A 14,001-nucleotide genomic window follows, 5' to 3' on the forward strand; every position below is an offset into this window, starting at 1 on the left:
TACTACCTGCCTGTCCACCTAACTTCGTATCATCGGCAAACTTCGCTAGAAAGCCCCCAGTCCCTTCATCCAGATCATTAATATATTGCATGAACAGCTGCAGCCCCAACACTGAACCCTGCGGGACACCGCTTGTCGCCGGCTGTCATTCTGAAAAAGAACCTTTTATCCCAACTCTCTGCCTTCTGTCAGACAGCCAATCCTCAATCCATACCAGTAGCTCACCTCGAACACCATGGGCCCTCACCTTGCTCAGCAGCCTCCCGTGTGGCACCTTATCAAAGGCCTTTTGGAAGTCGAGATAGTCCATCTTTTGTCTTGATCCTTTCTTGAACAAGGGGGTGTTGAACAAGATCACAACAGTGATCTTCAAATCATCCGGGACTTTCCCTGACTCCAGTGACTTTTGAAAGATCTCAACCAACGCCTCCGCTATTTCCTCAGCCACCTCCCTCAGACTCTAGGATGTAACCCATCAGGGCCAGGAGATTTATCAATTTTAAGACCTTTTAGTTTTTCTAGCACTTTCTCTTTTGTAATGGCAACATACTCAACTCAGCCCTCTGACTCCCTTTATTTGTTGGGATATTACTCATGTCTTCCACTGTGAAGACTGACGCAAAGTACTTAATAAGTTCTCCTGCCATTTCCTTATCTCCCATCACTAGGCTTCCAGCATCAGTTTGAAGTGGCCCAATATCTAATTTTGCCTGTTGTTTGTTTCTTATGTATTGAAAGAAACTTTTACTATCATTTCTAATATTACCGACTAGCCTACCTTCATATTTGATCCTCTCCTTCCTTATTTCTCTCTTTGTTATCCTCTGTTTGTTTTTGTAGCTTTCCCAATCTTCTGATTTCCCAGTGCTCTTGGCCACTTTATAGGATCTCTTTTTCTTTAAAACATTTCCTGACTTCCTTTGTCAGCCATGGCTGTCTAATCCCTTCCCGGATAATCTTTCTTTTCTTGGGGATGAACCTCTGTATAGTGTGGTCAATTATACCCACAAACTCCTGCCATTTTTGCTCAACTGTCTTCCCTGCTAGGCTCTGCTTCCAGTCTATTTTCATCAGTTCCTCTCTCATGCCTTCATAATTACCTTTATTTAACTGTAACACCATTACATCCGATTTTGCCTTCTCTCTTTCAAACTGCAGACTGAACTCTATCATATTATGATCGCTGCTTCCTAAGTGTTCCCTTACTTTAAGATTTTTTTATAAAGTCTGGTTCATTACATCGCACTAGGTCCAGAATAGCCTGCTCCCTTGTGGGCTCAATGACAAGCTGTTCCAAAAAGCCATCCTGTAAGCATTCCATGAATTCCCTTTCTTTGGATCCATTGGCAACATTATTTACCCAGTCCACCTGCATATTGAAGTCTCCCATGATCACCGTGACCTTGTCTTTCTGACATGCCTTCTCTATTTCCCGGTTTATGTTGCGTCCCTGGTCCTGACCACTGTACATAACTCCCATTATGGTTTTTTTGCCTTTGTGGTTCCTCAATTCCACCCACACAGACTCAACATCATCTGACGCTATGTCATTCAGTGCCATAGATTTAATTTTGTTCTTAACTAACAAGGCAACCCCGCACCCTCTGCCCACCTCCCTGTCTTTTCGATAAGTTGAAAATCCTTGGATGTTTGACTGCTATTCCTGACCCCCCTGTAACCACGTCTCTGTGATGCCTACCACATCATAATCATTCACGATAATCTGTGCCATTAGTTCATCTGCTTTGTTACCTGAATGCTCGTAGCATTCGTAAAGTGCCTTAATGCTAACTTTCTTATCATTAGACATATTGGAAGTCATAAGATGTCCTAAGTTATGCTTCCTTTTAGCTGCATTCCCAGTCTCCCTCAAGTTTAAATCCATCTGCACACATGCTATCCTGCTACTTATCTTTCCATTTAACTCCATACTCCCTGTCGCTTTCACTTTCCCTTCCCCCCCCCATTCAGAAGTTTAAAGTCCTACTGACCACCCTATTTATCCTCTTCGCTAGAACACTGGTACCTGATTGGTTCAGGTGGAGACCTTAGCCACGTGTTTACTACATGGCATTCCCCCCACCCCAGACCTGTTCAAGCATCAGAAGCATAACTTTACTGGGCCTTTCGTCTGTTCCACAATGGCCTTGGTTAAAGAATGGGTTTCTTTGTACCTGCACTCAGTTATGGGTTTATGTAATGGTGTCATCAGCCATGCTTGCAGAAAGTAGCCCTGATTATTCTTTGTTCTATCATTACTGGGTAAAGAAAATTTACAGCCCAGGAACAGACCCTTCGGCCTCCAAACCTGAGCCGATCCAAATGTACTGTCTAAACCTGTCAGTCAATTCTCACCTTGAAAGCATGACCTCTTGTTATTAAATCCTTCACCCTGGAAAAAAGCTTGTCTCTATCCAGCCTGTCTATACCCTTCATGATTTTGTAAACCTCAATCAGGTCCCCCCTCAATCTCCTTTTTTCTAATGAAAACAAACCTAACCTACTCAACCTCTCTTCATAGCTAGCACCTTCCATACCAGGCAACATCCTTGTAAAGCTTCTCTCTGCACCCTCTCCAAAGCGTCCACATCCTTTTGTAATATGGCGACGAGAACTGTACACAGTATTCTAAATGCAGCCGAACCAATGTCTTGTACAATTTTAACACGACTTGCCAGCTCTAATACTGAATACTCCGTCCAATGAAGGCAACCATACCAAATGCCTTCTTGACCACTCTATCCACCTGTGCAGCAACCTTCAGGGTACAATGGACCTGCACTCCCAGATTTCTCTGCCCATCAACTTTTCCCAAAGCTCTTCCGTTCATTTTATAATTCGCTCTAGAATTAGTCTTGCCTAAATGCATCACCTCACATTTGTCTGGATTGAATTCCATCTGCCACTTTTCCGCCCAACTCTTCAGTCTATCTATATCCTCCTGTATTCTCTGACAGTCCCTTATGCTTTCTGCTACTCCACCAATCTTCGTGTCATCTGCAAACTTGCTGATCATATCAACAGTGCCCTCTTCTTTGTACCTGCACTCAGTTATGGGTTTATGTAATGGTGTCATCAGCCATGGTCACCTTTCTCCCTTTCAAGAAACTCCCTTCAACTACTACTCTCTGTCTTCTGTTGCTCAACCAGTTCTTTATCCACCTAGCTATAACACCCTGCACACCATGTGTCTTCACTTTCTCCATTAGTCTACCATGGGGAACCTTATCAAACACCTTACTAAAGTCCAAGTATATGACACCAACAGTTCTTCCTTCATATATCAACTTGGTCACTTCCTTGAAGAACTCTATTGACTTGGTAAGGCATGATCTCCCCCACACAAAACCATGTTGCCTAACACTGATAAGCCCATTCTTTTCTAAATATAAATAAATCCTATCCCTCAGTACCCTCTCCAGCAACTTTCCCACCACTGATGTCAGGCTCACTGGTCTGTAGTTACCCAGAATATCCCTACTACCTTTCTTGTACAGGGGGAACAACATGAGCAACCCTCCAGTCCTCTGGCACCTCACTTGTACTTAATGATTCTACAAAGATATCTGTCAGGGCCTGTGGTGTAAAATTATGTCCCAATACATGTGTGAATCTAACCGGAATGGCGGTGTTGCTTAGTCCCGTGTGAATCTTATTACACACCTCCCCGTGTGAATCTTCTTATCTGTATGTAACCAGAATGGAATGTGTTTTTTAGCCTTGCTCTGCTGTTCACATGAATGTTTATATCTGGAAAAGAGTATATCAGCTGGAAAAGTCTCCAGTTCGGTGAGTCTGCTCCGGGGTTACGTTTAACCGCCGAGCGTGGGTTGTTGGCAACTGCTCTACGAGAACTGACGGCTCCCAGTTCCGGTAACATGTAGAGTGAGTATAAACCAGACCCGTTGTAGTATGAGACCTGGTTGTGGCGACGCTGCGGGGGATAAAATGCTCATATTCTAGCAGACTCGCCTCTTGGTCGTTTGTTCTGTGTCAGACTACTCTCCTACGAACCTGACCTTGAGAATTTTTTAAAACAGGGCCCCAGCTATTTCCTCTCTCGTCTCCCTCAGCAACCTGGGATAGATCCCATCCGGTCCTGGGGATTTGTCCACCTTAATAACCTCTAGCCTACCAAACACATCTTCCCTACTTATGTCAACATGATCCAGACTAATCAAACTTCTATCTCTATCTCAAGATTGATCATGTTCCTCTCTTCAGTGAACACTGATGCAAAGTAATCATTCAGAATCTCACCCATTCGCTCAGGTTCGACACGCAGCCTTCCTTCGTTATCCTTTAGTGGACCAATCTTTTCTCTAGCTACCCACTTGCTTCTTATATAAGAATAAAATGATTTGGGATTCTCCTTAATTCTGCTTGCTAAAGCTATTTCACGACCCCTTTTAGCCCACGTGATTGTTCGCTTAAGACTTGTCCTACTCTTCCGATATTCCTCCAGGGCCCGTTCTGTTCTTAGCTACCTACACCTTATGTACGCTTCCTTTTTCCTCTTGGCTAGTCATACAATTTCTCCTGTCATCCACTGTTCACGAATCTTGCTCTTCCTATCCTTTGCCTTCAATGGGACATGCCTATCCTGCATTATCTTTGAAAGCCTCCCACATATCAAACATGGACTTCCCTTCAAATAGCTGTGTCCAATCCACATTTCTGAGCTCCTGCCTAATTTTGATATAATTGGCCTTGGCCCAGTTTAGTACTCTTCCCTTAGGACCACTCTCATCTTTATCTAAGAGTATTCTAAAACTTACAGAATTGTGGTCACTGTTCCCAAAGAAATCCCGCACCTCAACATCTACCACCTGTCCTGGCTCGTTCCCCAGTACCAGGTCCAATATGGCCCCTTCCCTCGTTGGACTATTGACATACTGCTCTAGAAAACTCTCCTGCACGATTCTTACAAATTCTACCTCATCCATACCTCTGACGCTAAGTGATTGTTGGAAAATTAAAATCTCCCATCATCACTACCCCATTGCCTCTACACCTTTCCATAATCTATTTGTTCTTCTACCTCACGCTCACTGTTGGGAGGCCTGTAATACAGCCCCAACAATGTAACTGCACCCTTATTTCTCAGTTCCACCCATAATGACTCACTACCCAAGACCTCCAGCCGTGATATCATCCCTGACCAGCAATGCAACTCCACCCCACCTTTTACTTCCCTCCCTGTCCTGTCTATATCCTGGAACATTTAGTTGCCCATCATCACGCCCTTCCTTCAACCAAGTCTCTGTGATTGCAATAATGTCATATGCCCAGGCACCAATCCAAGCCCTAAGTTCATCTACCTTACATGCCTTACATTAAAGTAGATGCATTTCAGGCCACCAGTTCTTTTGCGCTCATGTGCTCTCTGCCTACTCTTCCCTTTATTAATGCTATCTTCATGATTCTTACAGTCTCTAGTCTCCAACTCGCTGCCTACTTGTTTTCTCTTCTGGTTCCCAGCCCCCTGCCACATTAGTTTAAAACCTCCCCAACAGCGGTAGCAAAACCTCTCCCAAGGACATTGGTTCCGGTCTGGTTCAGATGTAGACCATCCATTTTGCAATAGTTCCACCATCCCCAGAACCAGTCTCAATGTCCAACAAATCTGAACCCCTCCCACCTATACCATCTCTCCATCCACGTGTTCATCCTGCCTATTTTTTCCATTTCTACACTGGCTAGCACATGGCACTGATAGTAATCTCGAGATCACTACCTTTGGAGGTCCTCCTCTTTAACTTCTCTCCGAGCTCCCTGAATTCTTCTTTCAGGACGTCATCTCGCTTTCTACTTATACCGTTGGTGCCTATATGCACCAAGACAACTGGTTGTTCACCCTCCCCTTTCAGAATGCTCTGCAGCCGATCTTCGATGATCCAGTTTAGCATATTCCTTCATTCAGTGGACATGGAGGATTCTGATCAGAAGGGGCCATGGAATGCCTGTATGGAATGCCTATCACAGAAACCTTATTCCGATAAATGCAGTACAAGTCATGTCACATAAATACAATAGGAGATTTTACTGGCTCTAGGATTACTGATACCATGTCCGTTCCATGCCTTTGTGCAACCAATGAAATCTTGGACTGTTTGTGAACAGTGAGTGGCCCACTGACGTCACTTTTAAGGTCGCATGTGATTACTTCTGCTTGACAGATATGACGATCTTCAACCTACACTGACTAATGACATGGCCAAGATTGCTTGCTACCAGGATTTATATTGTACACAACTGGACAGGTGCTTCAATCTGTAATGTGAAAGTTCATGACTAATGCAATTGCTCAGAAAAGAAACACTTAATCCACCCACTCTGGGGGCAGTCGCAGCCATTTTCTACTTCCAGTGCCAATTTGTGATTCATATGAGTGTGGAAGGCAATTTAGGTCATGCTTGGTGCAATTACTCACAAGCTCAGCCTGGTAAGCAAGCAGTCTCCAAAATCTCTGTTTCTTTCTTCTAGTGTACTTGATCATGCCCATCAGTAATGAGTTTACACGATCCTCTATTCACATCTGAATTACTTTATTTTCTAACATTACTGCCCGACCCACGACCCTACAGCTTAGCAATAGCACTGTGTGATGCTAACCCCTGCCATCAAAGTCAGGGTGGTTGTAAGCACTTCTGAACTTCCATCCCTCCAAGACTAACCAGTGTCCTCCAATGTATCATTGACTCTTCTCATGGCCACCCAACTCATACATCGGGTTTCCCTGGTTCACAATTTTTCTCCTCTCTGCATATTGGCTCCAATCCCCACCACTGACTTCTCTAATTTTCCTATAACAGCAATGGCCCAGAGTTTATTAAAGAGGCAGAGAAAGGGTTAATGAGGGTAATGCTGTTGAGATGGTTACGTGGAATTCCAGATGATGTTCAATAATATGCCACGCAATAGACTTGTGAAACAATTAGAGCTTATGGAATGAAAGGGACAGTAGCAAAGTACATGTAGTTACAAAATTTACTGGATGGCAGAAACCAAAATGCAATGACCAATTGAAATTTTTCAGGCTAGAGAAAAGCCTGCAGTGGAGCTTACCAGGGTTTGATATTGGAATTCTTGCTTTTCTTGGTATACAGTAATGATCTAGAATTTGGAGACCAAGGGGCAATTTAAAAGTCTGCAGATGATATGAAACGTTGAAGTACTGTAAACTGTGAGAACAATATACAGCTTTGAAAGGATATAAACAAGTTGGTGGCATGGATGGATAGGTGGCAGATGAAGTTCAATGCAGAGAAGTATGGGATGAGACACTTTGGTAAGGAAAACATGGACACACAATGTAAATTAAGATGTAAAGAGGTTTCAGGAACAGAAAGATCTTGATGCACATGTGCAGAGTTCACAGAAACTGGCAGGACAGATGGAGAGAGCAGTCAATTATCATGGGTTTTACTAATAGAAGTATATAGTATAAGAGCAAGGAGGTGATGTTGACCTTGGATAACTCACTTATTAGGGCTCAGCAGAAATATTGTGTACATTTCTCGGTGCCACATTTTTGGAAAGCTGTGAATGCACTGGACAAACAATACAGAAGAGATTTAGAAGAATCGTTCCAGTATTGAGAAACTTTAGTTATGAAGATAGATCAGAGAGGTTTTGACTGTTGGTCTTGGAAAGAAGTATGCCAAGAGGAAATCTTTGGCAGTTTTAACATCAGGAGAGGGCTACATGGAGTAGTTTGGGAGAATCTGTTCATCCTTGTAAAAGGATCAAGAATGAGATGGCATACATTTAAAGCGAATTGCAAAAGAAGCAAATGTGATGTACACATGGAGTGATTCAGGTCTGAAATGCACTGCCTGGAAATATGGTAGAGACAGGTTCAACTGAGGCATTCAGGCAGACACTAGATGACTATTTAGATAGAAAAAATGTGCAAGGGTATGGGAAAGAGGCAAGACATGGGCACTAAATCATGATGCTCCCTTAAACAGTCAGTATAGGCACAACAGATTGAACGACCCCCTTCTCAGCCACAACACTTCGTGATTCTGACAAATCTCTCCAGTCCTATTTAGCTGACCCTCAGGTCTGAATGTGATCCACATCCCGAGCCGATTTGGACAAACTGCTCCATCTGTTGAGTGGATAGAGTGCAACACCCCAACTGAATAACCGTGAATCCTCAGACCGATTACACCAAACTCGCAAGACTGACTGTGGCCCACTCTGTGGACTGTAGTGACATACACCAGTCACCAAAAGTAGCTGACTTAATGTGTCCAGGCCTCTGGACTTTCATCAGACACTATGCCACAACTACTGACTGAATGTTGTTCTCTTAGTTTCAAGAAGGGTTACTCCCTTTAGATTTTGAGTCATGCTCATTTGATTGAAGCACATGCAGAAGGTTTGCCATGGACTTTACTGGCACAGGGTGTAGATACGAGATTGATGTAGCATTGTACCATACACCAATATGTCCACTCCCGTGAACTGATGACTGCTGTAGCCATGACAGGAAGCCTGGATTTAGTTTCTCGCTAAACAGCAAAGCAAAACAGAAGTACTGAGAGAGACTTTAAGCTCTAAGTGACAGAGAAAAACATGAAAAGGCATGGCAGGGAAGCTGTGAGGATCCAAGGAGACGCAAACTTATTGAGCACTAAGACAGCAAACAACAAGACCCAAGATGCAAGTGGGCGGCACGGTGGCACAGTGATTAGCACTGCTGCCTCACAGCGCCAGAGACCCGGGTTCAATTCCCGCCTCAGGCGACTGACTGTGGAGTTTGCACGTTCTCCCCGTGTCTGTGTGGGTTTCCTCCGGGTGCTCCGGTTTCCTCCCACAGTCCAAAGATGTGCAGGTTAGGTGAATTGGCCATGCTAAATTGCCCGTAGTGTTAGTTAAGGGGTAAATGTAGGGGTATGGGTGGGTTACGCTTCGGCAGGTCGGTGTGGACTTGTTGGGCCGAAGGGCCTGTTTCCACACTGTAATGTAATCTAATCTAATGTAATCTAATCTAAAATATGCACTCTATTCCAGTCCACGACTTGTATTACTGTCCCTGCATGTAAAATGGCCTGGTAGCAATATTACAATGATACGTGCCAGTGTGCTCCGAAGTACAGCATTGAAGTATTGAACTATATTACAGTTGTGCCATGAGCATGCAGTGTGGTTGATGTGTGCCCTACGCCAGCGTCCATGGACAGGGGATGCAGCTAACCCTGCCGATGGAGCTTACCCCAAGATGTTGGTGACTGTTGTCCAAGATGGAGTCCTGGAAGAGCAAGCAGCGAGCTGGAGTTGCCAGGTCTGGCTTTCACTGTGACTTTTATGTTAGGAATTATCACCATCTAGTTTCTATCCAAAGGCTCAAAGAATGGGAAACTGTACATCAATGAGGCAAGATTAGATAATAATGACATGTATGGAAATGGCTGTAAACAGATCTCTCGCCACTCTCATTCACATCTTGCTGGAGTGGCAGCAATTTAGTAGTAGCCCACAATAGTCCACAACCCCAGGCTAATTTCTGAAGACATTAGTCTGAATCCCATAATGTCAATTACTGAAATTTAAATTCAATAAAAATCTGGAAGCAAAAAGCTAGTATGATGGAGAACAATTGTCATATAAAAAAAAATCCATCTGGTTCGCTAATATGCTTTTGGGAAGGAAATCTACCATCCTTACCTGGCCTGCATGTGACACCAGACCCTCAGCAATGTGGCTGACTCTGAACTGTCCTTGGACAAATAGGGATGGGCAATAAATACTGGAACCTAGCCAGCAATGGTTACATCCCTTGAGCAGATTTTTCAAAAACCACATCAGAGAATATATGTGTAACAACACATTTGATAAAGTGTACACTTGAACTGCACTGCTCCAGGGATCATCACAAAAGTTAAAGATTTAATAACATTACAGAGTTCCCCAGTTTATGTGCCTGATGGACTGAGGTTAACAGCAAACATTGACAAGCTTTCTGTAACATGAGCTCTACTTATTGCAAATAAATAAAATATTAATCACAGGCAAGCAAAGATATGAATTAGCAACATATAATACCACTAGCTAAAACTCTAACCCCTCTTAAAACACCACACACACATACATACAGATATGCAAACAAACAAATATGGATGACACAAGCAGAGGAAAAGATATCAGGAAAGCAGTTCAACAGCACCAGTCAAAAGAATGCAATGACATCCCTTTGGCTTGTTCCAAGTCCTTCTGATCTTGGAGTTCCTTATTTCCAGATCCTTTCAGTTTCTGGCTGAAGATACAGGGCAGTTGGTCATCCTCCCACCATACCTACCCACCCACCCCCACCCCCCACACCCCCTACCACACATAATGATTATGTTCCTAAATTAGTCAGTCATTCAGTGGGGAAGGATAAATTCTGCCATTAAATCTGGGGAATTTAAATACTGGGAAATAAATTTATGTACAATATGAGTGTTTCAATAGGTAACGTTTTCACAGCTGCACCCTAATAAGCAAAGAGAACCAGTTTGTCTATGAATCATACTGGTCAATTTGAGTAGTGTGCCTCTTCTGGGGAAAAAAAAACATGATTGTCTCAAAGGACTGCCTACGAAGCAGGGAAAGATATTTGAATAGGTGACGACTTTCTTCCACTCCAGATTTATAAATCCTGTGGTGACGAAACGTTTCATTACTAGATTTGCATACCTTGCCACAGATGGGCAAATGATGTAGGCAGAGACAGGAGCAAGGGATATGAGAGTTTTCACATGCTTTTTCTGCTGTTTGAGTTTGGCCTCCACCTGGGCCTACAAACATATGAATTAGGAGCAGAAGTTGGCCATTTGGCAGTTCAATCCTGTTCCACCAATAAGACTATGGCTGATCTATCTGTGTTCCAAATTCCACATTCCCATGTATCCCCAATAGCCTGTGATTACCTTGTCGAGCAAGAATCTATTTGCCTCTACCTTAAAAATATTCACTGACACCACCTCCAGTATCTTCTGAGGTACAGGTCCATAACTAGATAAGCCTTTGACAGAAATTAATTTTCCCTCATCTCTATCCTAAAAATGAAACCACCAATTTTAAAACCAAAAGAACTGTGGTTGCTGTAAATAAGAAACAAAACCAGAAGTTCCAAGAAAAGCTCAGCAGGTCTGGCAGCATCTGTGAAGAAAAATTAGAGTTAACATTTCGGGCCTGGTAACCCTTCCTCAGAACACCAATTTTAAAACATTGTTACCAAGTTCTGGACTCATCCATAAAGTAAACATCCTTCTCACATCCACCTTATCACAATCATTCAGGGTCTTATAAACTTCAATCTAGTCAGTACTTGCTTTGTCGAACTCTGGTGAAAACAAGCCCAACCTGTGCAATCTTTCTTCATAACACAACCTGCTAATTTCAGGAGTCAATCCAGTAAACCTCATGTGAACTGTTTTCAATGCATTTATATTGTTTATTAAACAGAGTCTAAACAATAAAGTACATGCGATGTGGTCTCACAACTGCCCTGTATAACTGAGGCATAGAATCCCTACCTTTCTTTGCTCAATTTCTTTGATAATACATGTAGCTGTTTTGATGAAGACAACTAATTTAATTCATTTAAATATGCTTCTAAACAGGATGACACTTCTATGCTTCAAGCTGTCTTGTGTAATTAATACAAATAGGTTTGAGTATCTGAACTTGCTGACCTTTTCTGCCTTCAACCGAGTAAGAAATCCACTTTTGATTCTGTCCGAATAACACATTTCCCTCGCCCCAGGAGAACAAAACTATGTCACATACTAAACTGAATGCTTTTTCCCTAACATGGAATAATATTCACTCATACAGTACAAATGTTTCCAGCCATATACCAGTCAAACTGTTTAATGATATAATCTATGGAAGTATTTTCTTAAAACTATAATTTCTACCCTAGCCAAGCATATGTTCCATGCATATATCAGAACTGATGTTATTCTAAGTACAAATTTATGCAATTTATGTTCCATTTAAGACTTCTGTGAAATTTTGTAACAAATTGGTTCCATGTAAACTGGTCAGTAACAAGGGTCCATATTGTGCCTGTAGCCAATATGTAACAAGTATAATTGTACATGCTATGATTACAATGTTTACATTTTCTGCTGTTATGGGAAGGAGGCTAATTAAACTCCAACACAAATATACAAAAACAATTAGAAAAATACTGTCTTTAGGATCCAGCTGAATCTGTTCTTTTCCTTTTATCTATAGTATTCATTTTCTTTGTGGGAACAAAAATCTAAGAAAATTTAGAAGACAATGCAATTGTTTGTATTGAGTCGGTATTTCACCATCTCTACAAAGCTGCCCTGTCCAACAATAAAAATAATTTGTTAATGCTCTTCTATAGTCAGCAGTGTGCTCCCATACCTCTGTGCCAAAGGTTCAAGTCCCACTGGCCACAGAAGTGTGTCAAAACATGTCCAACCAGGTTGATTAAAATGACTATCACCGAATTGCTCCACTGTCAGGGGGCGCAGCGGTGGATTGTGCAAAACGCAAGTGGTGAATATTCTGTTATCCAAGATTATCACACAAAAAATAAAGCAGCATAGGAGGAACTGCAAAACGACTTACCAACACAATATGAAGAATTCATAGGTTGCAAATATCAGGAAGTTTAAATTGGGCTGGGCTGTTTTCTCTAGAAATTTTACGTGTCTCTCTCCCTCAACCTAGCAAATAATTAGCTATTTTTTGTTGGATCTGAACAGAGCAAAACTTAAAATATTTAAATGAAATTCACGAAATACTTCAAAAAGGATAGACAGGACAGATGTAAGAAAGATGTTTCATTCTGTCTGGGGAACCTAGAATCAGGGAGATGCCATTTGGGACCAAGATGAAGAGAACATTTTTGAAAGCTCAAAGGTTGTGAAGCATTGGAACTTTCCAATGATTGTCGAGGACTGTGGAAGTTCAGTATTTAAGAATGTTTAAAGTCGAGATTGTTTATCAATTGCAGAAAGGATTATCAGTATAACATAAGTCAAATAGTTTCAAGTGTTCAATCAGCCCGCACCAGCAACAACTATATTAGATAGTGCAACAAGCTCACCAAGCTGAATGGCCTACTCTTTTCCAATGAAATGTTTAGGAAAATCTAATAATGCATGGCACAGGACTGACACTGAAGTGCAGAAATGTTGCCAAGGTTGAACAATTAACTACAGTGGTACAGCAGGATGTCAGATATTGCCAGACACGGTGTGTTGCTCCAGCACTTTGTTCTTGTTTTGATGAATGGTTATCTCGTCATAAAGCATCGATAGTCCTGTGTTTAATTCCTGTCCACTGCCAGCTGAAATTCTTGGTGGCTGCAACACATTAATTCCACCACGTTTCCTTAAACCTGAAAGGGAAAAGTTAAAGCAACATTTCTCTTACATGCCAATGGAAATTTGGCAAAAGGGGTTCAAAGCATGGTAAAAAGCTTCAATAATTGCAAAGTATGTACATACAATTAGATGTGAATATGTTAATAGATTTGAATATGATTAAATAATATAGTCAAGTGTACTAACTTGCAATGTAGAGTAGAATGAACACCATTGGTTAGCAGTGTAAATGTGTAATCTTTTTATTGAAAAAAAACTTACCTGTAAAAATAGTATAATACCATCATTTTATATAAAATTGGAGATTTTTGCACCATTTTTGATGAGTGCACCTCCCATACATACATGAATAAATGCTTAGACAAAGAAATCCTAATATCATTTGGTCTTTGAGAGATGATAGGGTAAGGATTTCCCCTTTCAGGATGGGGGCACATACAGTCAAAAGCAAAATACTTGGTGAGTGGTGCTGGAAGAGCACAGCAGTTCAGGCAGCATCCAAGGAGCAGTAAAATTCAACGTTTCAGGCAAAAGCCTTTCATCAGGAATAAAGGCAGACAGGCTGAAGAGTGGAGAGATAAGCTAGAGGAGGGTGGGGGTGGGGAGAAAGTAGAATAGAGTACAATAGGTGAGTGGG

At 42.0% G+C, this 14,001-nt stretch overlaps 1 protein-coding gene across 6 annotated transcripts in view; it reads right to left on the minus strand.

Moving 5' to 3' along the window:
* The window catches only part of prkd3 (protein kinase D3), a 423,856-nt gene that overhangs the window by 199,092 nt on the left and 210,763 nt on the right, over positions 1–14,001 (minus strand). Inside the window, exon 1 of one of the 6 annotated variants that reach the window (XM_043695542.1) lies at positions 9,227–9,368. The exons of the other annotated variants lie outside the window; for them this stretch is intronic. Within the exon in view, the coding sequence (XP_043551477.1) occupies positions 9,227–9,338 (112 nt within the window). The 5' untranslated portion in view covers positions 9,339–9,368. Of the gene's footprint in view, positions 1–9,226; positions 9,369–14,001 lie in introns of those variants that run through there. 6 annotated transcript variants of the gene reach the window in all.

The sequence above is a fragment of the Chiloscyllium plagiosum genome, chromosome 9 (assembly GCF_004010195.1).
Source record: "Chiloscyllium plagiosum isolate BGI_BamShark_2017 chromosome 9, ASM401019v2, whole genome shotgun sequence".
NCBI classification, from domain to species: Eukaryota; Metazoa; Chordata; class Chondrichthyes; order Orectolobiformes; family Hemiscylliidae; genus Chiloscyllium; species Chiloscyllium plagiosum.